The 27,916-nt window shown below is 42.4% G+C and overlaps 2 protein-coding genes and 1 long non-coding RNA gene across 4 annotated transcripts in view; 1 reads left to right on the top strand and 2 right to left on the bottom strand.

Annotated features, from left to right (window-relative positions):
* AK5 (adenylate kinase 5) overlaps positions 1 to 12,499 on the bottom strand; it is an 86,236-nt gene extending 73,737 nt beyond the window's left edge. Inside the window, exons 1-2 of the mRNA XM_083448432.1 lie at positions 11,793 to 12,499; positions 2,934 to 3,120 (exon numbers count right to left, since the gene is read on the bottom strand). Coding sequence (XP_083304558.1) covers positions 2,934 to 3,120; positions 11,793 to 11,852 — 247 coding nt within the window. The 5' untranslated portion in view covers positions 11,853 to 12,499. The remainder of the gene's footprint in view (positions 1 to 2,933; positions 3,121 to 11,792) is intronic.
* Positions 1 to 27,916, bottom strand: part of ST6GALNAC3 (ST6 N-acetylgalactosaminide alpha-2,6-sialyltransferase 3) — a 643,023-nt gene that overhangs the window by 77,801 nt on the left and 537,306 nt on the right. The window lies entirely within an intron of this gene.
* Positions 195 to 27,780, top strand: LOC310681069. Of its 2 annotated transcripts, XR_014513097.1 has the most exons (4): positions 195 to 1,582; positions 8,420 to 8,474; positions 11,452 to 11,582; positions 23,960 to 27,780. It is a non-coding gene; the product is annotated as an uncharacterized lncRNA (long non-coding RNA). The 2 variants fall into 2 exon arrangements; XR_014513098.1 differs by lacking the exons at positions 11,452 to 11,582; positions 23,960 to 27,780 and adding an exon at positions 10,955 to 11,059.

Genomic DNA, 27,916 nt, shown 5'->3' with positions numbered 1-27,916 from the left:
ACTGGCTGCTCTAACATCTCACAGGCAGGCACTGCACGTCATTCAAGCTGTTAGAAAAGTAAATCGTCCCTTTAAGAAAACTTTGGGTGGGATTCAACTAATTTTTTAATAAGAGCCACTGAAATTAATGGACGTGATTAAGTTAGGTCCGCCGACGCCAACAGGGCTACTCTGAGTAAAATACCACTTTTTACGTTTTCCTCACAGAACCAGTTCCAGCTGGTTGTGGCTGGAATATAAAAATTCCTCACGGCAAGCAGTTACGTTGTAGTACTTGAAACAATTATCAGTTTAATTAAAAAAAACCTGCCTCCCGGCAAATCAAACCATGAAACAGAACATTCCTCTCGGAAGCCACTCTAGGCCAATCTGTTGCGACAGTAGGAATAGAAACAAGGCAGGCTTCCTGGCCTAGGGAAAAGAAGCGTAAAGTAATGGGACCAGCAAAACAGGTGTCAGAAGAATACTGTAAGCAGCCAGCAGGCCAAAAGAAGCCGATGGAGGCAGGTGGTTTTGAGAAGCCATCGGACAAGAGGCCCTGAGTGGGCCACAGTCTTCCTCGCTGCTGCCATTGCGGCCTATTGGCTCAGCCTCTCGCCTAGGCCTCAATTCACAGAGACTGTGCAAGATGAGCAGAGAGTCTTGCTCCTTTTCCTTTTCCTTGTCATAGCTTTCTTGCTTAGAGGAGGTATATGGACAGGCAGAGGCTGCAAAGGAGCATCAGAAGCTGGCCTGGGGAGGCCAGACATTGGCAGTGGGCTCCCTGCTGAGGTGCAGGCTTAGGAGGTGCCCAAAGATGGCGACAAAGAAACACAGGGAGGTAGCTTATATTGAGTCAGACCCCCCCTGTCCACAATGACAGCAGGATCTCCATGGCTTCAGACTGAGCAAGGAAAATTTTCTTTGTCCCTGAGCAAAGAAAATTAGGCTATGAGGAGAGGCCCTGAGAGTGATGAACAGAGGGAAAGGAGGAAGCCAGAAGGAGAGCTGACCTAAGGAAAAGTGGAAGAAAGGCCATGTATACACATGCTGTAAATTTAAAGCACATTGTACAATGGTCAGAAAGATGAGCTACATATTGCCATAGACTGAAGAACTGACAAATGCCACACAATTCGAAACAACTAGCCAAATATTTGGCTGCGGTCTTCCAATACCTAGTTTGTTGTGTTGTGCAAATCCAGCAGACAAATGGAGATTAAATGACAATCACAGATGGTTTATCAAAGCTAAGCAAACCGCCATGACTTCCTAAGGGAATAGGGATAGTGTTCTCTCTAGGGATAAAAAAGAGCTTCCATACTGAAGAGACAGTAAAGCACATGAAGCTACAGGTTACAATTTACTGGACATCACAAAGTTTAAAACTGAGCAACTCTATGCTTAGTAAGCCCCTGAGAGTGAGTGGTTTCCTGCAAATTAATTCCCTGCTATTTTGGGCTTCCTAGGTGGACTTCAAGCAACTGGCACATTAAGGCAATACATTTTTCCAGTTTTGTTTAGTAAGTAAGAGGCTACCTGTTTGAAACTTTTAAAGATATGCCTTGCAAATTGGTCTACAGCAAGTAACAATTCATCTTGGGTAAACAGCTTGCCAAATCCCATTATTCAAGCTGTTGAATCACATGTAGCATATATAGGCAGGTGGGCAGATTTAAAACCCATGCAGGCTGATAAATTTCTTATAGTTATTTTGTAAGTCTGATTTTAAATTCATGTTAAGACATCATACCAGAGTTGTTGTTTTCAGACATTATGTGTACATTTTAATCTAATTACTGCATGCAATCTAATTACTGCATACATGCCTTAATTGCTTAGGAAAAACTACAGCAAGAAATTGCATAGAATTCTAGTAGCTTTATAGGAACATTTACAGCAGCAAAATAATTAGGTACTTTCCTTATGTATCCTTTGTGTATAGACATTGTATGTTATCCCAGTCCGATTTTTGGAATGGCTTAAAATCCAAGCTGATTTATACCCAGCTTTCTAGTTGTTCTAACTAATCCATATTAATTATATCAGCAATGCCAATCAGGTTATTGTATATGATGACTAGGCACTGGGTATTTCTGAGAAAATACACTTGCTTGTATTTGTTTGTTATGTTTGGCACTAGTAAGGCTTTTCAGAGCATTCCAATTTCTGCATTGTTGCCCATCGTAAATAAGTTGTTCTTTATACAACTTCAGTAAACTTTAGAAAGCACCACAATTCCTCAGACTGGTCAATGCCAGTCAACTGAAGATAAGCAGATCATAAGTCTTTTCATTGTGAGGGAGTTGCTACATAGGAAGGAACATTATTTCCCTCCTCCAACTGTAAAGACTGCTCCATTCAACTGGAATTCCAACAAATCTGGCATATTTTTCTACAGAAATCATAGGTCTCACCCACTTGCCCCCCCGTCCCCCCCCCCCCCCCGGTATTGCTGGTCTCCAGCTTCCATTAGCTCTAGCCAGCATGGAACAATGGTCATGGATAATAGGAGTTGTAGTCCAGCAACATCTGGAAGCCACAGCTCACCACTCCTGCCTATTCATATGGCCCACACTGCTTCATGGGGCTTAGTCTCAAATAAGTGCATAGAATTACAGCCTTATGTACTTAAAGATTATTCAGCAATAAATCTAAATTAGAATCAAAATTCAAATGAAGATGGATCCTTCTACAGCTGTTGATTGATTTATATTTGGTGTGATTCCCATTTATGTAATGTGGCCACATATCACTAACAGAAGCCACGAGGCAGCAAATCATGATCACATCACAATTAATTAATGCGCTAATAAAGCATTAAACAAATGTTCAATGCGCCCACATCACTTCCATCTTCAAATCCTACAGTGAGTGGCTTACCCATTCTACTCAGCTTGTCACCTGAATCCAAGCTGAAACATAAAATTGATACAAAAATAAATAAATCTTACCATTCCTCAAAAAGGATCTTCTTGACTGGCTGCCATTCAGTGAAGGTAGTGTCCTTTTTTCTGGACTGACAAAAGTGTCCCATTTTACTTTTTCTGCTCCTCCCAGCTCCTTCACTTTTTGTAAACAACCTTCCAGGTATTCGACTGGATCATCGGGTTTGTAGCACATTAATCCATTCAGCAAACTCTGAAACATAATGCCCCAAAGTGATTTATAAGCCACTGAAGTTGAAAACATGATTGTAGTCTAACAATTAACTTTGTTACATACCAATCCCATTTTTTCCTGTTATTTCAGGTTTCCATTTTATGACAAACTTAAGAAATTGCACAGGTTTAAACCTCCTAAAATTACAAGTGTGACTTATGAAAACATAACATTGCTGCACATGAAAACTTGATTAGCTGCTTTTTGCTTTTAGGAAAAGCATGAAATATGAACATTTTTCATTAAACAACGCTTCCAATGAACACATACCATTGTATAGTTGCATGGTCACCTGTACTCATAGGCCTTCTTAATCAACAAAGTTAAATGCCACTGATTTAAATAGGACTGCCTTGGAAACAATCCAAACATACCAGTTGAATCAATTTGTAGATTAGGGTATTACAGGACCACTGCTAAGGTACAAAATTGCTAAATGAGTTGGTTTCCCCCATTTATTTATTTATTTATTTATTTATTTATTTCAACCAACTCAGTACAGCTGAACTCTTAAATCTATGCCCCAAAGCTTGTGCAATATTTTGTTAGGTTCATAAAATTGCTGAAGCACAAAACAATAAAAATTCAGAAATCCCATTCCCTTTCCCCACCCAGATAGTAATACACATTGGTAATTTATACATGTGGTATTATATACTGAAGCACTTGGTGATAGAATAGCAAATCATTGTCAAGACTTCTATATTGTTATGGAATAAGTTCCCCTGATTATTTTCCTACTTAGTCACACTTAGAAAAGAACCACTAAAATCAATGGGACTTTATTTTAAGAATATTTTTTTATTAACCGACCAATCACATCAAATCAAACCAAATTACATAAATTCCAAATTACACAGCCGAATTTTAAATTTTTGTTGGGGGTACCCATATTTCAAGTTCCGAAGGGGATCCAATCAACTTCTTGCTTCTTGCTGCTGTTTTAATGTCCACAAATCTAACCTTAAGATGTTCACAGTACTATCCAGTCCTTTCTTATTGTTTTTCCACATCTCTTGTTGTTATTTTCATATCATTTTCCTTTCTCTTTGTGACCTCTGATAGTCTCCACAAGCTGGTTAGAACAGTTTGTAATCCTGCGTGGATTTTTATTTTATTTATCCAGTAGCCATATCCAGATGTTTTCCATATAACATCACTTCCATACATCAAAACAGTCTTAGCGTCATTAATCTTCACCAATCTGTCTCCTTTCTCAAAACCTCTGAGGAGATTCACCAGGAATGCAGTCTGAAAACAAGTCCGTTCCTCCTCCCGGCTATAAATCCTTTGGCAAGATGGCGATTCCGAATTAATTGCTGCGCCATTCCAAAAGCTCTTATTGCTTCTCGATCTCCATAAAGCATACTTTTGGTTAAAGTTTATCTCCACACAGACCTTAATCATCCTGCTTGGGTCAGTTCAACCAACGATTCTAATGAGGAGGGGTTCTTGTAAATCACCTAGAAGGAAAGTAAAAAAGGTCTCCCCTCATTCAATCCTGTTGTCAACATACCCAGCCTTTTGTGTATCTTCATCGTAAAATATTCCTGTTTCTCCAACTCGTCGTCTTCTTTCGCAGAGGTCACTTAAATTAGCAGACTTCACTCCCCTTCTTCACTTGAAATATGTGCATTTGCTTCTTTTGTAATTAATTATTCCAAATTGCTGCAGCTAGTGCGCGATCAGAGACAGCGTCCAGGAGAGCCGAGGTCCACACGGGGGCATTCTGCCTAGTGCCTTCACCCCCTTCTTTCGAATTAGGGGGTGATTTATGGGCACAGCAGGCAAGGGCACTTTTCCCCATTTCCTTGGGGCAACAAGGGAGGCTGCCTACTCCCATAACAGCCTCTTAATTACCCCGTGTGGGTCGGGAAGATGGTATTGTCAGCCATCTTCCAATGCGCCCCTAGTGGGCCCCCTGAAATCAATGGGACTTTAGTCATGATAAATGTAATACCCATTAAGTTCAATAGGCTGAATTATGACTATATTTAGATTCAGCAGACATATTGGTAACTGATCACAATGACAACAAAAGCTGCTTAAAGGCATCATTATGGCCCTGCTCGATGCCTGGAAGAGTATTTTAAATAAATGGAAATTGTAGGATGTTTTCTATTTGTTTCACTTCATTTTTCACCCACCAATGACACAGTAAATTATACCCATTTTATAGAGCATCTGCTCCACATAACAGTAAATGCATTGTTTATTTTTATTTTTTTAAAAACCCCACTGTTACTGAATGAATTCATGAATGTTGGTGAAGAATATCCTAGCAGGATGATTCATTAGATCTCTTCTACTCATATAATTCTGTGAAATTCATGATTTGGGTATCAACACACATCACCTTCCTATGAATAAATACACAAATGTTCCCTAAAAAGCATGTAGTATTGTAGGCTACAGGCTATACCACTTTAAAAGGCAGCTGGCAATTTGTATTTGAAAGATCTGGCATATTAGATTCTTCCTCTAATACGGGGAATGCTGCATCATTTATGTTTGATGTTTTTAATGTTGTTTTCATGGATGCTTTTTTGCCGATTTTATTTTTGCTGATTGATATATTTTATGAAAATGTGGATTATAAATACGTTAATGAATAGGTTCATTATCTTCCCAATCGGGTAAATATTCCACATGCAAGGACTTTCTGATTTGAGAGATAGTTCAATTACATGATTCCTCATTTGCATTCCAAAGCAATATGGTCCTGGTGGATAGTGCCAAAATCTTTTCTTGAATGTTTGAATGGTCTAAGTATGTTTAAAATCACAACTACAGGGTGTTCTTGAAATATAAACATCCCCGATGTGTACAGTAAACAGTGAGAAGTGATCAGTAAGCCCAGATTTATTTTGCTCAAGTCACCATGATGTAAAATAATTAAACTGTTGCGTATTACTGACATCTTTTCACATAAGGCCAATTTGTCCAATTGAACAGATGTGTAAACTCCTTGTAAATCACACTATTTGTCATAGTAAACAAAGACTCCATGGTAAATGTGTGTGCTCTGTAATTCCACACAGAGAAAAATGTGCAACTCCAGAAATATGTGACCTGAAGAACCTAATGCATTTTTATGATGTGGCAACATCTGTTAAACAACCACTTTACATAACTGCTGTACTGTTACAGTTTTGTGAAGTAGAGATAAATTGCTGTAGCCTCAAAACTGAAGCTGGCAGGTTTACTCATAGCACTGTAGCAGCCTTGGTCCGAAAAGCATGGTCAAAATTAAAGTGTTCAGGAACTCAGACCAGACCAAATTTCATAAAATCATATACCAACTTTACTAAAACAAAACCCTATGAGAAAACCTCTCTTGTAGAAATAATTACACTGATAAATGTAAATAATTACACAGATAAAAATGGCTCAGAAGGTAAGAAGACAACAAACACTAACTTATCCAACTAATTAACAAACGCTTACACTTAAATCTCACTAGGCTGAGCAACGGAAACAGGTTGCTGTCAAAAGCCCAAATAGATGCAGACCTCGATTTGGCTGGCTGCCAAGAGCTCCCACCAATCCAGGTTTATGGGAACTTAGACCACCCAATTACCTTGTGACACCGGCCTTGAAGCCTTATCGGAAGACAGCTGTATGTAAGCTCATTATTTCTGAGGTTCTAACCCATTCCCATAAACCAGTCTTAAAGGGGCGGTATCACCATAAGCCTCTTCGGAATAGTTCAAAAGAACAGTTTACACTTTAAAGTTCAAAACGTCTTCCCATATGTACAAAGAATATATCTGTCCCATAAACACTGCATAAGATATAACTATGGTGTATCTTGTGTATAACAAATAAAGGTCAGCCCAAGGCATGTGGTAAGCCACGCTCTAAATCTGGTTGTCTGTAATGGGCAGAAAGTGCGTAATCTGGGATAGTAATGGCCACTCCCATGGTAGGGGGGTGGTCAGTGGTTGTGGGCCAGCAGTGCTGGGGCCCAAGCACCCCAGGAGCAACATCTGGCTGGGAGCCAGCAGTTGGGAAATCTCTGGCTGGCTGCATGGTGTGACAGGAGGTCCCACCAGCCAGCAATTGGAATTCTGGCAAAGTGGGTCTCACTGTGGGTGGGACTGCAACATCAGTCCTTTTTAATGGTTGGGTTGGATCGACTCCAGCTGAGATTTCGGCTTTCAGCAGCTTTTCCCCACCACAGAGGTGAGGGCCTATTAGGATGGTCTGCCATCAGAACATTCTGGTCCAAAGGAGGTGCAGAATACACAGTGGCCTGCTGTGACTTGTTTGCAAAGCATTTTGAGGATAAAAGCGTTTGCATCTGCCGGGACCTCGACTCTGGTTTTAAGCAGATGAATCTAAAAGGGATACAAAGCATTCCTTAGCCCTGTTGTGTTGGATGAGATTCAGTTAGTACAGCTAGACCAGGTGCTTGGTTTGGACAATGAGCTGTGCACCTTGCTTCTCATGACTGATAAAAATGGGGGATGTTGTTGTTTGGCTCCAATGTGAGGTCCCGCGGGGGTCTCCCATTGACCACATCAGTCACGGAGTGGGGTCATATGGAGATCTGGGATGTACTGTCAGCAATATACTGATGACATGCAGCTCTATTTCTCCTTTACATTTGCAGGTGTGCTGGTGGGTGTGCTCTCCAACTACAGGAGCAGGTGCAAAGCCTGGGACTACTTCTGCATCCACTACTGTCATTCTGGGCACAAGTAGCCTAGATGGTGCAAATTGTCTTAGCTAGTGATTAGCTAGTGATTCAGCTGCAAGCCTATCTAGACAGGCTTAGCCTAACCTCTGTTGTCTACATGCTGGTAACTGAAGGGTGGCAACATGAGAACAGGCCTTTTCAGTGGTGGCTCCCTATTTGGGGAATGCATTCCCCAGGGAAGCACACCTGGTACTATCACTGTCTGTTTTAGACACCAGGCTGAAACATTTATGTTCATCCAGGCATTTGGTTGTTAATTTGGAGTGCATTGGCCTATCTGTAATGCTTAATCTTGTAGTGGGGTGGGTAGGATTTGTCCCTGCTTAGAGATTTTTAAAATATTAAGTGGCTTATAAAAGCCTTTAAATAAAAAAATAAAAAATAACATGGATGCATTACCTTTTTAAGATACTCTCTCATTTATGACTTTTAAAATGTGGTTTTAATGCCTTTGATATTATTTGTAGCTTAATTTGCAGGTTCCTTTGAGACACATTTTGTGTGAAAGCCATCTAATAATAATAATAATCTGTATAGTTGCCCCCCTTTCTCTCATATTCCCTTCTAGCTCCCCAGGGAGCCTACTTTTCCTTTTGCTGTCCTGCCTTCTGTCTGCCCAGAAGACAAACAGGTAATCAGTACAATTATTTCCAGGTTGATGGTACTTGCAAGGGCTCTAGGGCACCCAGTAATATGTTAGCTGCTGTGTTTTGCATCACTTGTAACTTTGGGACCATTTTCAAGGGCAGCCCTGCATAAAACACATTACAATAGTCTAACCTACAAGTTACCTGTGTATAGATAACTGCAGCACACTTGTTGATATTGAGTATAAGCACTTCTAGCCACTGAGGTCACCTGGGCTTCAGGTAACAATGATGACCCCACAAGTACCACCATGCTATACATCTGTTCCTCCAAGGGGAATGCCTGTCTAGAACAGCCTGTCCTACCAATTCCTGATCTTGAGGCCACCCCCCACCCCAAACAAAATTCATGTTTGGATTCAGTTTTAGTTCATTGACCCACATCCAGACCATGAGTGTCTGCAGACGTCAATTCACCACTTAGACTGTCTTTCTCAAATCAGATGGTACAGCGAGATGAGAGTTGCTTCAAATCTCCTGGTGACAGCTGCCAGCAGAGAGATATTAGATATCCTGGGCAACAAATTAAAAATGTGGGGGTATGGTGCTAATCAAAGGGAATTTTAAAAACTGAATCTAAAAAAAAGTTTTAACTTGCGTCATTGATTAACATCCTCCTCCACTATGGAACCAGCTTGCATTAAAGTATATAAGAAGTTGGTATGTTGCAGAAAATAAAAGATAGACACAGGGATGGAGGGGAAAGAACACACACACATCCCAGCCAAAATTGTTTGATTGCTACAATGCAACTTGTCAAATTATTATGTCAAATCTGTATAACAATTCATGCTAACTATTATGAACAAACCTGTGCGCATTCTGCTGTTCAGTGTAAAAGTCAACATCCTGTCAATGTCCCTGTTTGTACAGTGGTACCTCGGGTTACATACGCTTCAGGTTGCACACTCTGCTAACCCAGAAATAGTGCTTCAGGTTAAGAACTTTGCTTCAGGATAAGAACAGAAATCGGGCTTTGGCGGTGCGGCGGCAGCAGGAGGCCCCATTAGTTAAAGTGGTGCTTCAGGTTAAGAACAGTTTCAGGTTAAGAACAGACCTCCGGAACGAATTAAGTACTTAACCCGAGGTACCACTGTATTTGTTTTAAAAAGTTTCCAGCCCTTACAGCAGTGTGTGGCGGGGAATAATCTCCCCATCCCTCCCCTCTTCCTCCCAGCACAACAGGATGCCAAAGGAAGAACATACCATTCTTACCAAAGGTCTACGCTAATAGCTCCCTCCTCCTTCCATCCTTCTATTTATTTCTGCTTTCCCATTTCCCATCCCTACTTCCCTTCTCTCCCACCTAAGGCTCCCTCCACTCCTACCCGTATGAGATCAGATCTTGGGTTCCCCACCTGTGTCTTACAGCTTTGAAAACATTAGAGAAAGTGTGGGGGGGGGGAGTGTAGTGAAACATCAGAAGCATAGGTGAATAGTAAGGCAATTGAGCAAGATAACTATTGGGCAGGTCTGTAGAGCCTTACTTAGCTTCTCACTCTTCTCTATGACCAGAAGGCAGAACAAATAATGAGTGGATATTTGCAAAATAAGCAAATATATCAAAATGTCCTTCATTTGCATGAATTAATGTACATAGCAGAATCACCTTTTTAATTGCAGCAGAAACTATGTTGTCCTGGCACAAATGTAGTCCTTCTGTATCAAACATCAAAAGCTCCCATGTAATCCCACTGCCTCATGTTTATAATGCTTAAATGGGAGTAAGAGTGACCTATCATACTGATTTTTTTTGTGACAACAAGCAAGAATATAGATTGTAAGGCATTTAGATATTAGATATGTTGTATAATGATTAATAACATAACAATAGCATAGCAATACCATAGGCACCTTGAAACGATTAGGGTGTTAGCTTGACTATTATACACACTTTCCATTGAATTCAATGGAGCTACTTTCTGAGTAGACATGTATAGGACTGCACTCCCCAAAACTATTCTATCAATAATTTTACTATTTATAATCTATAACTGAATACACAAAAATAGTGTTTGTATAAAAAAATTATTACAGTTTTCTAAACTTCTCTGCATGTAGCATTTGTGATTTACTGTTATGTTCAGATACTACAACTGGGTTAATTATAATTAACCCATTTAATCATTTAAATAATTCACAAATTCATCTTAGGTATTTTCAGTCATTTGCTGAAAAGAAAGAAATATTTCTTAGAGAATCCCCTAAAGTAAGAATTCCATGAGACAAATGAAAACACCAGCAAAGAAGGGAAGGGAGAATTTATGTTATGGTTAAAAATTCTCATTAAAGAGATTTGACACAATGACAATGAAAATACTCTTTGGAATGGAGACTGGGACCCTAAGTGTGCCAAAATGTTCAGATGAACATGCTTGATCCCTTTAGGTCTCAAGTAGCACAAGCAACTGACTTTGTCCTTTCACTTTAGCTACCCAGTCATGTTCCCTTTTAAATATCACAGTTTTGATCACAGGAAGCAACATTCATGGCTTCATGAGGCATGCAACCTAGGAGAAAATAAACTGCAGCAGCATCTCCACTGACTGCTCCATCCATTCACCCTGGAGTCAAGATATGTAGAGCTTTCAGAGAATGCCATAGGAGATGACACATTCCTGCCTCCTGCTTTTCTGATCACCAATTCCACACATATTCACATCTCACAAGGTCGGATCAATGCTGCCTTACAAGCAGCTAGAGGAGCCAAGGCAACCGGAGGCAAGAAAGCTTCCAGATCCATTAAAAGTAGAGTGGGAGGACAACGTTAACTCCTCTCTGCTCCGCAGAATCAGGCTAGGTGAGAAAGGCAAAAGGAAGCAGGCAGGGGGGCTGAGAAGATGCACAATCCGCACTGTAAGCGAAAGCATCTCTTTGGGTACCCAAAACAAGGAGACAGAGGTAGGAGGATGCCTTTTCCCCTGCCGTACTAACTACCCCAATTCCCCCCTCTGCCTGTAGGGTCTCGTATGTCGCCCAAATCACGGATGCCCAGCCGGTACTATGATAGGGGCAAAAGACCGCAACCATCGTTTTAGATCTTGGAAAACTGTGCCACAAGAAGGCGAAAGAGGTCAGAGGCGAAGTCTGGAGTAAGTGACATTCCTCCCTTCGAAACAAGCCTTGTCCCTTCAATATGCTCCGTGCGCTCCCACCTTGCCCTAGATCCCACAGCCTCGCCCCCCCCCCATCCTGTGACTCTCCCCTTCCCCTAGACTTCGGGGGAACTTGCTCCGCCCAGGGTCCAGAGGCGAGAGGTGAGCGGCTGCCGGGGTCGACCGGCTGGCGAGGAGGGTTTTTACCTCGAAAAGCTGCGGGATCTCCCTCTTGGTCAGATACTCCTTGGCGTCGCAGGTGCTCATGCCTCCTGGCGGAGAAAGGGCGATGGCGCGGCCGGGGCTGCTGGCTAGCTGGCTGCTGGGCGCTGCTGCCCGGCTTTACCACGGGGCAGGGAAGGGGGGCGGGTGTTTTCGCCTCGTCCGCCCCGCACTCGAGAGCCTTCGTTGTCCTTGCAAAGCGCTCGCTCCCGCAGGGAAAGGGGATCGGAGAGGAGGGAGAAGAGACGGAGCCTGAGCCAGCACCTCCCCTCTCCTCGCAGCCCAGCCCGCGCGCCGCCAGGCAAGCTGGGTGGTGCTGGGTGGCGGGAGTGGGTGGCTGCTGCTGGGAAGGCGCCGGGGAGGGGGGTGACTCCGGATCGCACGATGTCGCCGGGCTGTGTGCAAGCCCACCTCCGAGGCGCCGCGCCACCGCACACGTGGTGTCCCCTGAACAAATTGCCAGTACTATCAATAATAACAATCTCCAGGGGAAGCTCGTCGTCCGAGATAACCGACTGGGGTGCGCCCTGCGAGGGTCAGGAAGTCTTTCCTAAAGCGGATCCCCCTTCCCCCAACCCCCCACCAAGTTTAAGGGCGAAACAGTTGAAGAAATTCAGGGTTTCCTCTCTCGCAAACACACACACAGACGCCAGAGCTGAGTGGCTTTGCTCCAAAGGCGCTTCTCTCTCTCTCTCTCTCTCTCTCTCTCTCTCTCTCTGTGTGTGTGTGTGTGTGTGTGTGTGTTTGCGTGTGAGCGCGCACGGACAAGGTGGAGAGAGGAAGGAGCCGGCGAAGAAACAAGGGCGATGGGTTCTCAAAGGGCGGCCAGAAATGATCGCCCACGTGGAATAGGCTGAGGTTCTGGTACTATGTTTGGTTCAGCATGTACGTTTGGCCTTTATATAAATGCGTCGCAAGTGTGTTTCAAAAGCAGCCACGGAGGCGGGGCAGGGATAGTTGGATCGGGGCCGCGCAAGGAAGGGTGGTTTAACATGTTGCCCCCACGTCGATTACTGCCCCCCCTTAAACGCCCAAAGGGCTATTTGGCCAAGTTAAGGGAAAACTTAGGAATACGCCCGTTTCTGTTGGGCAAGAGGACAAGACAACCTACGGCGTGCAGAGCCAAAATCACCTCCAGATTTGACAGCCGCCTCCGATTTGACAGCCCTGATGGCTCCCAAGGAGCAGTTATGGTGTTAAGCTGAGGTGCGTTCTGAATGCCTACTAGTTTCTCTTTTCTATGCCATACTTGGTCCTCATACCAACTCTCATACCAAGCCAACATATTGTACAGTCATATGCAAACATATTCCTTGCTCCTCCTGCCTCTCTCAGACTGTCAGTTTCCTTCAGCTGGGAATAAGGCCCTTGATACCCTGACTAGTGATAATCAGATGACAGTAACTTTGCATGCAGTGAAAAGACCAGGGAGTATGTACCACAGAGCCCCAGTTAAGACCATAAACTGAATAAATGACTGAGGCCAAAGTGCTTGTCCTGATAATTGGGAAATATCATATACAAAAAGTTGCAGTAGAACTTCCCTTTGTGGGACATACGACATATATATATAGATAGCTATAGATATAGATATATAATTGTGCGTTTGTGTACACACACACACACACACACACACATACCCCAAGATCAACCATCATGGGGATTAATGTAGCTTTCTCAGAACAAAATCTGACAGAAATTGTTGTCATACAGAAACAAATTCAATTCCTGCTTTTCAGATGCTACATCTTGACCTTTAGAATTTATATAGCAGTAGTTCTGGTTTTGTCAATAAAATTCACTGGCGTTCCTTTCTCCCCCTTTCTGATCAACATGTACACTGCTCGGATGGAGGGTGCATCTGCATTCTAAGGAGTTGGCACCATAGCAAGTTAATCTTCTGATCACATAGTGTGATCTTTTATTGTTTGCAGGGGACACTCAGAGTGAAGGGCTTGTCTGACAATGCTGAAGCTCTCTGTAGACCAAATCCAAAAATATCAGGAACAGCTGGGAAATATATGACAACTTGAAGCATGCAGAATATGTCTAGCTAGATCAACATAACAATTGACATGCTGGATTGGATAATTCTAGCAATACAATGCCCTTTTTACAGCGACAACTAACAGGAGACACCCTCAGGAAAGTAAAAATACCCCCTTAATAGGAAAATTGACCTTTCTTTAAAATCTTGGTCTCATAACCACAAATGCATAGACAGCTTGACTATTATCCTGAAGCATTAGAAAATACATTTGTGAAAAGAATGAAATCATCATTATGACCATCTGTCCTTTTAACGTAAACAGGGTACTTGCCAATTCCTGACTAGCTTTGCTCTCTAGATCAATCCCTCTATCTCAGTCCGTATTCGTTTGGCCTTTTTCATCCTCTCTTGCCTAACAGTCAGGCTCTCTGGCTTATCCGTGTTTGTAATGTGACCAAACCAGTGTTCATCCAAGCTTTTTTCTATTACTGCCTCCCTTTTGAGCCAAATCCAGATGACTTCACAGTAATGAAAATGAACAGTGCCATTTGATGATTTCTAGAATCTTTCTTTGCCAACTCATTTCCATGACACTTAAGGGTTGCCAGGTCCTTCTCTGGAAATGGGCTTCAGTTTTATACTCCAGGGGTAGAGAATCTCTCAGGCCCTCTGGAGCTCTCTTAAGACACTTTCCAGGCCACACCAACCCACAGGCTACTTATCCCCTGTCCACACCTCTGCTCTGTGCCCTTCTCTGTGCCTGGCTGGAATGAGTTCTTGAACTGTGGTAATGCCTCTTACTCACCAAGATGGAGATTGGAGAGGAGCCTCAAGCATGTATTATATTTGAAATGTAAGTTACTGTGCAAAGGTTAGAGTAACAACCATTGCTGGACTCACTTTTGCCTCTGGCGCCATACACCACTTGCATGTGGCCACCAAAGGTTGTTGACGATAGAATGTGGCTCTTGTGCTGAAAAGGGTCCCCCACCCCTGCTAAAAATACTTGGGAGTAAACTGAACTTACTGTTCAGTTGAATTTGTATGCCGCTTACCCTCAAAACTGTGACCAAAGTGGCTCACAACATATCGAAGGAGCAATAGCGTGCATCACTTTACGCTTGCTTACATTTGAATTACCGTACACACTTGCCATTTTACTGCCCGTTTGTCCACTTTGCAGAGATTCTTGCAATCACTTTTTATAATATCCTTCATGAACCATTTGGCGTTATCGGCAAACCTGGCTACCTCACTGCTCACCCCTAACTCTAGATTGTTAATGAACAAGTTTAAAGGGACATATCTCAATGTCTCAACTTTCTGCATCCATCCATAGGGAGAACTACCTAGTTACTCTCTTCTGGTTCCGTAACTAGTTATTGATCCATAAGAGGACCTCTTCTGTTATTCCATGACTGCTAAGCTTACTCTGGAGTCTATGGTGAGGTAATTTACCAAAAGCTTTTTGAAAATTCAAGTACACAATGCCAACTGCCTCACCTCTATCTATATGGTTGTTGACATTCTCAAAAGAACTCTAAAAGGTTAGCAAGTACCTTGCAGAAGCCATACTGGTTCTTCTAAGGCTTGGTAATTCTATATACTGTATAATAATGCTTTCCACCAGATTTCCTGAAACAGACTTTATGCTAACCAGCCTGTAATTTCCTGGATCTCTTCTAGATGTCTTTTTCTATTTTAAAACAAATTGGTGTTCTATTGCCAGTTTCCTCCAGCCTTCAAGTATAGAGGCTGATCTTGGAGACAAGTTATATATATTTGTTAGGAGATGAGCAATTTCACATTTTAGTTCTTTAAGAAATCTTAGGTGAATACCATCTAGACCTGGCAAAGTGTCAGTTTTTAATTTGTTAATAAAGCTTCTTGTCACCAATATTTCCCCAGTTCCTCTGTCTCCCTTCCTGAGAAAGTTAGTTCAGGCACAGCCCTACATCTTCCACTGTAAAGTCTGGGTGCAAACAAAATAACACCATCCGTCTTCTCTGCAATCTCATTTGAATTTGAGTAGAATTTGAAATAGCTCTGCTCATCTGCTGGGTGTAACTTGGGGTGCTTTGAAATGAAGGCTTAGTATTGTAAACGGGTCATTGGCAACAGTTGTTTGTTTGTTTGTATGTTTGTTTAAACTTAACAGATTTCCCCCAGAAAAGTTAAATCCAGAACTCATGCAGGCTTGGCCTTTTTATGCAAGTAATGTATTGTGGATACTGGAAAGAGGTTATGTGCATGAGAAACATCTGTTCTATCTGGTAGCACCCTGGGAAGCAGAATAGCCTATCACCCTCCCCTCCAGCCCTTGGCATCAGTCCCTACCCAATGCTGAAGAGCTAGACTGCACTCTGTATCTGATATAATCTTCCAATACTGACTGTCTCTAACTGGTGTTCTGTTTCTTGTTATCTTGATGTGGACATTTGTACCCAGCCGACCTTCCTGCAATCTTTTTTGACAAATGTCAATGTCTCACATACTAGCTGGTGTTCTTCCTTGCTTTCTTCATTATTGGAGCCTTTGATTTTTCCTAATGTTAATATGTACTCTTCCACCCTTTAGGCTGCAAACTTATACACAGTTATAACTGAGTGTAAGCCCCAATGAGTACAATGGGATTTTTGAATACGTAGATTTGTGTAGGGGTGTGCTGTTTGATACTTTCTTTTGCTAATTTGTTTTCTTTGGGGATTGGAGGGGAGAGAGTGTTGTTTCAGGCTCAAGAGATTCAGTAATATCACATGGATGTCTCAAGGGTCCCTCTCTGTCACTTTTGTTTGCAAATAAAAATGATCAGTACATATAATAAGAGCATGCCAGAGAAGCATGCAAATATCAACTCAGTATGCAGCAGCTGTTGTGATGAAGGTAAATTCCATGCTAGGGATCATTAGGAAAGGGACTGAGAATAAAATTGACACTATCATAATGCAAATCTATAGTAGGGACACACTTGGAATGCTGCATACCTTTCTGGTTTCCTCACCTCAGAAATTATATTGTTATGAGTTTGGGGGAAAGGAGTAGACCATGGGTAGGCAACCTAAGGCCCGGGGGCTGGATCTGCCCCAATCGCCTTCTCAATCTGGCCCGTGGATGGTCCGGGAATCAGCGTGTTTTTACATGAGTAGAATGTTCCCATTTGTTTAAAATGCATCTTTGGGTTATTTGTGGGGCATAGGAATCCGTTCATTTCCCATCCCCCCCCCTCAAATATAGTCTGCCTCCCCTCCCGCCCAAGATCTGAGGGACAGTGGACCGCCCCGTGCTGAAAAAGTTTGCTGACCCCTGGAGTAGACTGTATGCAGAGAGCCACACTAGCTTCCTGATGTGGGAATCTTGTGGGTAATGGGCCATTAAGGGAACAAAGAAATGGGTGAGTCCCCTCCCTCAACTGGCAGGTAGTTAGAAAGACAAAGCCAGAGAGTTTTGCAGTGATGTGAGTTAGAGGAAAAAGCAGCAAGCTGGAGAGAGAGTCAGAGTGATGTTCGATTTCTGTTTGAATCCAAGGCTGTGGCTATGAGGGAAGCAAGGCCCTTAGGGTGCTAATGCTGTCAGCCCCTCCATTTTAGGCTCAGGTCCTGTTGTGGGAAACAGGATGGACTAAGTGGATGTTTAGTCTGATCCAAAATAGCATTTTTTGTGTTCTTAGGCATTAAAACCACATGTATCACTGGCTATCTGTTTTTCTTCTTCCCTAAATGTTTTCTTAAATCGTTGCCAAATTTATTGGCTCTTTAGCTTCTTCAAGCCATATGTGTCTTTCCTGAGTCTCTTTCTGACTTCAGTCATCCCCAGCCAGGCAAGAACCAGAGGTCAGATTCATAAAAACCCAGCAGGTTTGTGGTGGCCGCAGCTTTGTAGCCATCATCATTAGTGCTGCCAAATACGGCAGACTATTCTGCATCACCTCACATGCCACAGTTTTGGGAGCCCACAGTAGGCCTTAAATATACTTTAGTTCTCCAGGGTGTGATCCAAAAACTTCAGCTAAATCATTATCTTGCTATAATATGGCATCTCAAGAGCTCATTAATCTGTTCACTTCCAGTGATCTCTACATGGCCAGGCGTGGCTTATTGGCTGTATTAAAACATCTCATAGCAAGGAAGAAGGTGGATTTGACGGTAGCAAAACTGCATTCAGTACTACACTTTTAGGGAGAGAAAAGGAAAAAAACAGGGACACACAGCAGGGGTTGCAACTGAATATCATATAAGCTCATTTCTCATGTACATTTCACAGGAGGTTTTATATTTTATATAATGTAAGGTTTTATATAAGGTAAGTAAATGCATTTCCCTCCCAATAATATGTATATATCTCACCTAAGTGCAAGCACTTTTGTGGGTATGTGTATATATAAATATTCTGGCAGCCAGCAATAGTGAAGGCAGTAGCAAGTGCAGTTTATCTATATGAAAAGACTCCCAACTGTATGTGTGTCCTCCTTAGGGCTTCCTGAATACTGAGATAATCGCTCACCCAACATAGCTCGTTTGGGAATTGTATCCCTCACCTCTAATGTCAACTCTTAGACTCTTGGACAGTATCCTCAAGGCCAAGTAAGAGAGCTAGAATGTTGGTCACCTGTAGAGACAGCATTGTTGGTCAGGGAAATAATATTTTAAAAGCACAAACTTTTAATCCTCTGGCAATACCCTCTGGCCAATCTGTATGGAGATATCACAGAGCCACAAAAAACACTATTAAATATTTCCTCATGTAGTTCATATGAATGCTACAGATCTGTGTTCATGAGAAATAGCACTGCAGAGAGATGCACATGGACCAAAAAGCGGAGGGACACAGAAACAAACAAAATGTATTTATGTAAACATGGCCCTCCAAATTAATGTGCATCAAAATCTTTGTTTAAAAATTTAAACGACAACACTGAGACACTTAAATATCAGAATAGCACAACATTTCCAAACAACCTGCCAAAAGGCACCTGCAACTGGATGGCTGTGACAAAATATATTCAGGGACTAGGATGCATAAATAAAATCATAGAATCGTAGCGTTGGAAGGGACCATGAGGATCATCTTGGGTGGATCTAAACACAGGCGGAAAATGCTATGAGTAAGTCAGAAATTAGATTGTTATAACAAAAGAAAAAAATCCCTATGGAAAATCACGTTTTAAAATTGCCTGCTCCCTGGCGCCACCTGGTGTTGCATGTTTATAACGCATTCAAATCACTGTTTAATTACTAATATAGCTGGGTCCCTAGTCCACCCCCTGCAATGTAGAACTATGCAGCTGTCCCATACAGGGATCAAACCTGCAACCTTGGCATTATCAGCACCACATTCTTAACCAACTGAGCTATCCAGGCTCCCACACTAGGAAGGAAAATGTAAATGTCTCTGAGCAATATCAACAGGAAATTGTGGGTGATTTATTAATTGTGCACAAGTAGACTATGTGTTTAATTAGACACATATCTCACCACCATTTTGCAGCCTAAACAATGCAAAACAACAAAGAGAGGCAGTGAGGTTTAGTATTGGACAACGACTGGTGAACTCTGGGTTCAAGGCACAGTGGGCCAGTCACTTCCCCCCAGAATAGCCTACTCCACAGAGTTGCTGTGAAGCTAAAGAGGAGGTAGCTCAATTCTGCACTCCTAAGGAAGGACGAGTAATGATAATAAAGGACTTGAATGAGAGGTGCAGATGCACCCAAAATTCTGCATCAGACCAGAGAGTGAAAGCTCTGCAACATTGCCTCTGCAAGAGCTAGGCCAGATTGTTGTAAAGTTCCATCAGGATCTTATGTAATCACATAGAGTGAGCAAGTCTGTAAGTTTAGATTCTGTGAAAAAAAATATAATTATGTGAAACCTTCTCAGAAGAACTTGCTGAATCATATGCTTCTATTCCAAAAAAAGTGCCTTCAAATGCATAACTTGGATACAAGTGCACTTTGTGCCCAGTTCATTTGCAAGTAACAAATTAATCAGACAGATGACGATGACTAAGATGAAATCTGTCTACCTTAAAAAGAAAATACACCACTTATAAGACTGTTTCTCAACAAACTTCTCACAGGTGTTCTAGATTTTCCATATGGCCAAATGGTATTCGTTTATTTTCAAACTCTTTGGGCAAGGTTTTAGTATATTGTTATGAAAAAATCCTTGTGGAGATTTTATAAGATGAGTGAACGAGATCAAGACTTAGGTTCAAGTTCTGTAGTGTGGACTTATATACTCGGATTGTCTCAAGACCAGCTCCAGAAGCACAATCCTCATTCTTAATGTGAATAAAAGATAATAATCCTATCTGATTCAGCTCCAGTGGGGTGTGGTTCTTCTCTACCCATTGCAGATACACAATTGGGGAAGGCTATGTGGGGAACAAATCTATATAAAGAACATCAAACAGATCTTACCCAAAAAGAAAACTGTCCACTGGAGAGTGGTGGCAGAAATGGGTCATACTGACAACATGCTGTGAATGATGTTTTACTAGCTTCAGAAGCAGAGCAAGACTTTAAAAGGGCTTCAGGGAAAAGGACAGGAAAAATAAGCAGATGGTTGAATTTAGTCAGATGGGTTCCAGAAAAGTAAATAGGACCCCTTTTCTTGTCCTATGTCAGGGGTGGCGGTGACCAATACTGACCTCAGAAGAGAAAGAGTACCTTGGAGGAATAAGCTATGCAAGATACCACTCAACCTTGCCTGCAGAAGGTCCAAAGTTTAGTCCTTGGGCTCAGCTAGATTGGTTAAAAAATGTTTTATATGGTGCTATGGAGTCCTGTCTTTCCCTACCAGATTTCCCTGTATGAGTTTATAACATGTTTAACTGAATTGCTTATTTGACGTGTCTAGATTCAGCCCTTGATCCCGTTAGAAGGATCAGGCAGCTTGTGATGAGAAAGAACCTCTCAGTATGAGAGAGAACAGACAATTTTCGGTTAAAAACATAACCTGGCTGAAGGCAATTCTCCATGTAGATCAAAGTAGGCAGGGCACTCTCTTCTCCAGCAGGCTGCCTGAGACAATGTGGTGCCTGCTGTGAAGGACAATATGGTGTCCTCATTAGGATGAATGGGGCACTGATCCACCAACCTAAGGTGGCTGTCAGCCTCCTCCTCCTTAGGCTCAGTTACATTTCTAGAACTCAGCAGGGAGCAGGTGGGAAAGGGGGGGGCACTAAATTTGCTTGACTCTGCCTATCTGGTTCTGGTGCCACTTACTGTGGGCTTCTTGCTTTATGCCCTGCCAGTCCCAATGGGGACTGGCCACCACTGCATGTACAAAAGATGGCTGAACTGGTGGTTGGATATTTATTTAACAGTATGTTTTCAAAGCTGCTTTTCTTGGCAAGCCCATCCAGATGGTACCACCTTCATCACTGAGATTGTTTGATGGGACCACTTCTAGTGGTTCCCTATGCCCCTGAGGTCCGATCGGCCTTTACAGATCCAACTAACAAGTTCTGCTAGCAGAGTTCTGCTAGTGCAACTAGGCTTTCCCTATCCCGCTACAAATTGGCTTGGGTGGGCTTGGGAGAACCCCCAAAACAGTGCGCAGAGGAAGGAGAGGGGAGACTGTTTCATCTAGCAAGCTGAAATGCTTGTGCTGGCAGAATGAGAGTGCTATGTTGAATTCTTCCTGCAGTCAGAGAGACAGGGCACAGTCTTGTCACTAAGTCTCACAAGTGAGCTCACCACACCTCGGCTTTAAAAGCTGGAAGGGAAGGGTGTGACAATTGTTGAGACATCATCATTAACCTTCTCTTGTCTTACTCGCATTCCTTGGAATGATGACTTCTGGACCCTGTGGCTTCTGCTGAGCCTATACTAGTACATGCCTGATAAAGATCTACAGTGGTACCTCGGGTTAAGTACTCAATTCATTCTGGAGGTCTGTTCTTAACCTGAAACTGTTCTTAACCTGAAGCACCACTTTAGCTAATGGGGCCTCCTGCTGCCGCTGCGCCACCGCTACATGATTTCTGTTCTCATCCTGAACGAACGTTCTTAACCCGAGGTACTATTTCTGGGTTAGCGGAATCTGTAACCTGAAGCGTATGTAACCCGAGGTAGCACTGTATTACGTAACAAGTAAAAGCCTCTGCTACTGTCTTTTGTGATATGGGAGCAGGGCAGACATTTGCCAGAAACTGAGAAATAGAGAGTCAAAAGAGCAGAAAGCACAAGAATAGAAATGCGCCTCAAGTTTTTAGTAGAATAGAAAGCTTCTTCCATTTTGTTGCTATTATTCTTTAAAATAAGTGTATTTGATTTTGTTTGAAATGTTATTAAGAGTCAATTGATTCTGCTCATCACACCTTGGAAAAACAGGAACCTGTTGAGTTTGATCCTGTCTTGAGAAATCTTATATTTGCAGAGACCTGCCTCTGGGGAAGCATGCATTCAAAATCCATTGGGATTTATATAATCTAATTCAGCCTCTCTTAGCTATTGCCCTCTGATGTTTTAGACCACAGCATGTTAGCCATGTAGCCATGTTAGTCTTTTAGAGCAAAAACATTAGAGTCTTGAGGCAACATAAAGACTAGCTAATTTATTGTAGAATATATTATGACAAGTTTATTACAGTCTACTTCATCAGATTCATGAACTTGGATGGGGTGATTGTGAAAAGTGACACCAGAGGGAAACAAAACGCAGGAAAGAACAGACAGTGATAATTACATACTTAACAGTGGTCATTCCCAAAGCAGCATTTGAGGACACAGCTGTCCTGTCATTGCTAAACCAATTAACACATATAATGTGCTAAAAAATAATGACCCATTGTCACAGTTCAATCCACAAGTGGAGGCACAGGAACACTTTAGGTGTTAAAATCCAGTGATTTCATATTGCAGTCTCCATTTGAAGCTCCTTTGCTCCAGCAGAATAGAGTCTGATTCTGTGGTTGACAGCAGAACTATGTTACAGGAACATAAGGAAGATTCCCAAATGGCAGCCCCCAGTCCAGTTTCTCCTACATAATCTGTGGTGCAACCAGCCCTGTGTTCTTGACGTTGTACTGTATGTGTTTCTCTTCCCTAGCAGCCAATCACATGATACATTGGCAGAGAAACACTCAAGTAATGATGCTGCAGCATTAAGTTGTGGTGGGGAAGTAGAGTGTGCTCAAGAGAGCCCATCACACACCCTCTGTTGCTGCTGCATAATAGCCCTGCAATGCTGCCTGTTGGGTGTTACTATGTGCTAGTTGCTGCCACCAGCCTCCTTCTCACTCCTGCAGCCAGGTGAGAAGGGACTTTGAGGATGCAATGAAGAGGAGGAGGCCATCTTGCACTCCTCAGCGCAACCTACTTTCAACTCGCTGGCAAAAGCAGAGCAGAATACCCAGGACCGTCTTCACAAGTTGCAGTATGCACTGCAAGGGAAGGGAAGGAAAGGAAAGGAATACTAGCTTTCTACCTACAGTATTAGTTCAGCTGTCCTGACTCCTGCCCAAAACACGACAACAGAAGCTCATACTTGTGAGGTATACAGAGATCTTTCTTCAGGCAAGGAACAGCACAACTTAGCAGCAGCAGTAGGAGTCCAGGAGTTGGGCAAGCAGTTAAGAACTGGGTGGAATCATGCCCCACTCGCCAAGCTTTTAAAGACAAGGTGACAAGATTCTCATCAGAATCTTACCTTGAGGGGAATGTTGGGTTCATAGGCTCACACTCTATCTGGTGGGTTCCCATCTCTGGAGGTGGCACTTGGTCCTCTGTGACTAGGCTGCACCTTCCCTCCCTGACTCCAGTTCGGCCTCTGCCAACTCCCACTAAGCCATCTCCAGTGGTTGGTCATTGCCCTCCTCAGCCCCCAAAGAGGCTCTCTAGTCCAAAAGAGGGGCAGAAAGGAGCTATCCTGATAGTGCACACAGTCCCAAAGACAACACTAGAGAGTAGTCGGACAGTCCAGTAAGGTACCAGTCCAGGTCCAATGCAACAAGCAAGGTACATAGTCAATTAGTAAGGTCAGGTTACCGCCTCTGCAGAGGAACCTGTGTTGGAACACCCGGGGTCAGTCCTGAAGTCACAGTTCACTGGCGTTCCTGAAGCAGCCAAGCTGTGGTCCATTAACAGAGAAAGTTGAGGAGACAAAGTTTCTGCTTTGCTTCCCTTTAATCCTACCCAATAACTTGTCCTGATAAATTTACAGACCAGAGTTTTCTCTAGCTGTGCACCTGTGCTTCTCAACTTGATGAAGCATGTGATCCTCACCTGCCCTGAACCTAATCCACAATCTCCTCCCAGACCTAACGAGTCCTATGACCTTCACCTGGTCCGCTAGTGGCTGAGCTGTGTTCCCTTGCCTGCCTCAGTCTCCTGGAGAGCATTTCCTGATGTTCCTGAGCCCACCGTGTCTGCGGAGATGGGGGGTATTTCTGGTTCTGGTAATGTGTCTTCTCTCCCTGGCTCCCCTGAACTGTCCATGCTGCCCCTCAGCGTCTTCTGCTTTCCCGTGAGTACCTCGTAAGTCTCCAACCTGCCCCTCCCCATCTTCAGCTTGTCCTAGTGTGTATACCTTACCAGGATCCTCCTCTCTGTCCTTGGTGTCCTGTCAGCTCATAACGCAAGCCATGTTTGATCCCAATGGAGCCACAGGGCTTATGACACTAGCTTTATTTGCACAATGCTTACTTATGGCACTCATGGTTTGAAGCAGGACTGTACATCTCACCACCCCCCTGCCAACTTTGTGACCCTGCCTTAGCCCGGTCCCTGAACTCCACACATCAAGAAATTGGAACAGAAATAGTACATATTCTTACATAATTATTGTGAAATTTCCCACCAGATTAATTGAAAATAGCATTGTGGGCATTTTTCTTCTTCTAAAATTCAATGGAATTCAAACAAAAATTGATTCTGTGAAACTGTGTTAGGTAACTGCAAATAGTATGTGTTTTTGTTTCTTTTAGAAGTTGAACAGACATCACAAATGATAAAGTGAGGGAAAGCATATTTATACTTGTTACAGTGGTTTAGCTGTCATCCAGCCTTCTTATGGTCTGAGACTATAAAACCAGATCACTAGAGAATATGTGGGCTTTGAAAATAGGATTTGATGGGCATGTTTTTCATCTTTCTCCGATTTGATTGTGACAGTGAAGATTCAAGAGTAGGCTTGTGGTATGTCATTTGTATGTTGCTATGATCGTCCATATTCACACAAAAGAGATATAAACAGCATATGCATATACAGTAATGTTTGATAATTAAACCAAACCAAGAACTTAATTTCAGTCTTCCTATTCATTTTGTTCCATTTTAAATATATTTCCAAAAAGGATTTCAAACATGTATTCTTATTATGAATAAATTTATATTAAGACATCTAACCCAGATCTCAACCACAGCTCCAGTTAACAAATTTGTTTTGTAACATTAACCCTACTGAATAAATTAATTTTATTCAATAGGCTATGAAATAAATAAAAATACAGTACATACACCATGTACAATTATCACCCATCTGTCACCAAAAGCTGGTGTCGAATGACTCCTGTAATCATGCAAATCAAATTATATAAAAGAAAGCCATGCTATAAAGTCTGCCAGCTCTGTCCAATTAGCTGCTACTTTGGCCAAAACTTAGGCAAAAAATGTCACATGCCTTGTGGTCGCAGGATCTTAAATTGCACAAAAATGCACTCAGTTGTCATCCACCTGTCTTAAAAGACAGTCCCTAACTAATTGAGGGTTTGAGACCCATTGGCTGCCCTTAGCTGGTTTAGCTAGCTCATGGGTAGACAAACTAAGGCCTGGGGATTGGATCCGACCCAACTGCCTTCTAAATCCGGCCCGCAGACGGTTCGGGAATCAGTGTGTTTTTACATGAGTAGAATATGTCCTTTTATTTAAAATGCATCTCTGGGTTATTTGTGGGGCATAGGAATTCGTTCATTTTACCCCTTCAAAATATAGTCCAGCCCCGCACAAGGTCTGAGGGACAGTGGACTGGCCCCCTGCTGAAAAAGTTTGCTGACCCCTGAGCTAGTTGGTCAAAGCTGTTTTTCAGGGTGTGGCTGGTCGCTATCATACGCTGACAGCTTTTAGGAGCCACAGGTGAGAGAGCTGAGTGCAGGGTGGGGGCCAAAGGTGGATAAACTACCTCAGAAGGAGCACAATGTGTCCCCGACCAGAGGTACTACCCTTCCCCTAACACCCCATACACCCTAAATATGTACACTCTCATGAATAATAGACAGTCTTTTCAAAAACAGGCAATAACCATTTAAATCTTACATCTGTATACAGTACACACAATAAAGGCCATCATCAGTGTCCCCAGGATCACATTATAAAAGGATCTTTTAATAGGACTGTTGCCTGACAAAGAAATAGTGATCAATCTTGGGTTTAATTTGATTTATCTATAAATTAATGTATGTATGACGTGTATTAAACCATTTTTAAAAGCATACTGCCTATGTGGCATTCATAGATTCCCCATAAGTGGCTTAGTGGATCACAAACTGTGAAGGCCCACTTTCAGTAAAGCCTTACAGTGCAAATCCTATGCATATTTGCTCAGAAACAAGCCCAGTGTAGCTGAATGGAATGTATTTTGCATTAAGAGGATGGTATGGAGGATTGTGCTGCTGTTTGAATTAAACCGGAAAATGCGTAAAAGTTGGAATTTGCCTATCATACTTTTAAAGAAATGTGTGATTCGGCCATAAAGGAAAAGAGGGGGTGGGGAGGAAAGAAAAAAGGAAATATTTTGGGATATTTCATTTTGTTGCAACAAAAATAGATGTTTGTTGAGATCAGTTACCAAGCAATATTATCCTCCTGTTGGAGGAAGTTAGGACAAGTCAGAGATGTGCTGGTCTCCACTCCACATTTTCCATCCAGTCCAGTATGATCAATAGGACTTGGGATGCCATGGTCAAACTACTGTTCTGCTCCACCTCACTGTTCCCTTGCCATGATTAGGATTCCTCTTGTTAATCATCAGTCTATTTGGGTGTGTGTATGGCGTCCACAGAAATAATTCCAGAGGGAGCCAGATATGTGTCTTGTAGCTACAAGTTGTTGCAGTCTTTATGGCAATTGAATCCTATGCACTGTTACATGGTGTTGAAGAGAAACAACAAGAGACAACATCTGAGATAGATGTAGTTTCAGCAAACTGGAAGCAGGTGGGTTTTCATCAGTTACAACCTCCATGAGGAAATATGTGAATTGAGGTAGGAAATGTAGCTAAACCATTGGTAGAGCTCTTCATTGGATCAATTTCCAACTCTGATTGGCATGGTTTTTATTTTCTGCATCCACTTCATCTATCAGTTTCTTGCACCTCTCTGTTATTGTGCTAAATATCTGCTCACTAGCTTCCCAGTGTTGTTCCATCGTTCCCAGCAACTCTTGTATATGTGCTGTTTCAGAGCAACATCATGAGATCAGAACAAGCAGTTTTCATCTCGGCTGCCCAGAAGGGCTCTTCTCCAGAAAAATGCAGAGAGGACAAGTATTACAGTATTAATCAGAGCGGTCTCAGAGATCACTTGAAACCTCTTGTTGACTAGTTGGACGTGTGTGTTTCTGTGTACATTAAAGTAAATAAACACATGTAAGATTCTAGCAAGCCTACTCTTAACCCTCTTGCTGATAACCCTTGTTTTTAATCACTATCTAGAATTGTGTGCTAACATCCCATATTTGTTTTTAACTTACAGAAGTCTATCTTTAGAGCATTGGTTTGCTTTTTAAATATAATAATCGGAACAACAGATGCTCTTGAACCTTGTCACCCAAGATGTTTTCCTGCCTGAAGTGATGACCAACCTCTCCTAGTGCCAATTCTCCTAGTGTTTCTGTCCATTCAGACAACATTCCTGGCCTCATTTATCATTACTGCTGTCCTGTGGTCCCCTATATTAGAGTGCTCAGGTGTGAAAGAGGCTAGCTTGCCCTGCAAGCTGCACATGGTATGAAATGTCCTCTTTTCCACAGCTGTTAAAGATGCAGATCTCCTGTCCCTTTTAAATGGCTCTGCGTCATGAGATCTGTTTTGTGTGTGTGTGTGTGTGTTGTAGGACATAATTAATACTCCCAAATACCAAAACCCATTAGTGGCAGTGCCTTCCCAGAAAATAGGTTTAAGAGG

The sequence above is a fragment of the Podarcis tiliguerta genome (genome assembly GCF_965153285.1).
Source record: "Podarcis tiliguerta genome assembly, chromosome: 6".
Lineage (NCBI taxonomy): Eukaryota > Metazoa > Chordata > Lepidosauria > Squamata > Lacertidae > Podarcis > Podarcis tiliguerta.
Note: the sequence above shows the minus strand (reverse complement) of the source record. Positions and strands in the feature narration are given on the sequence as shown.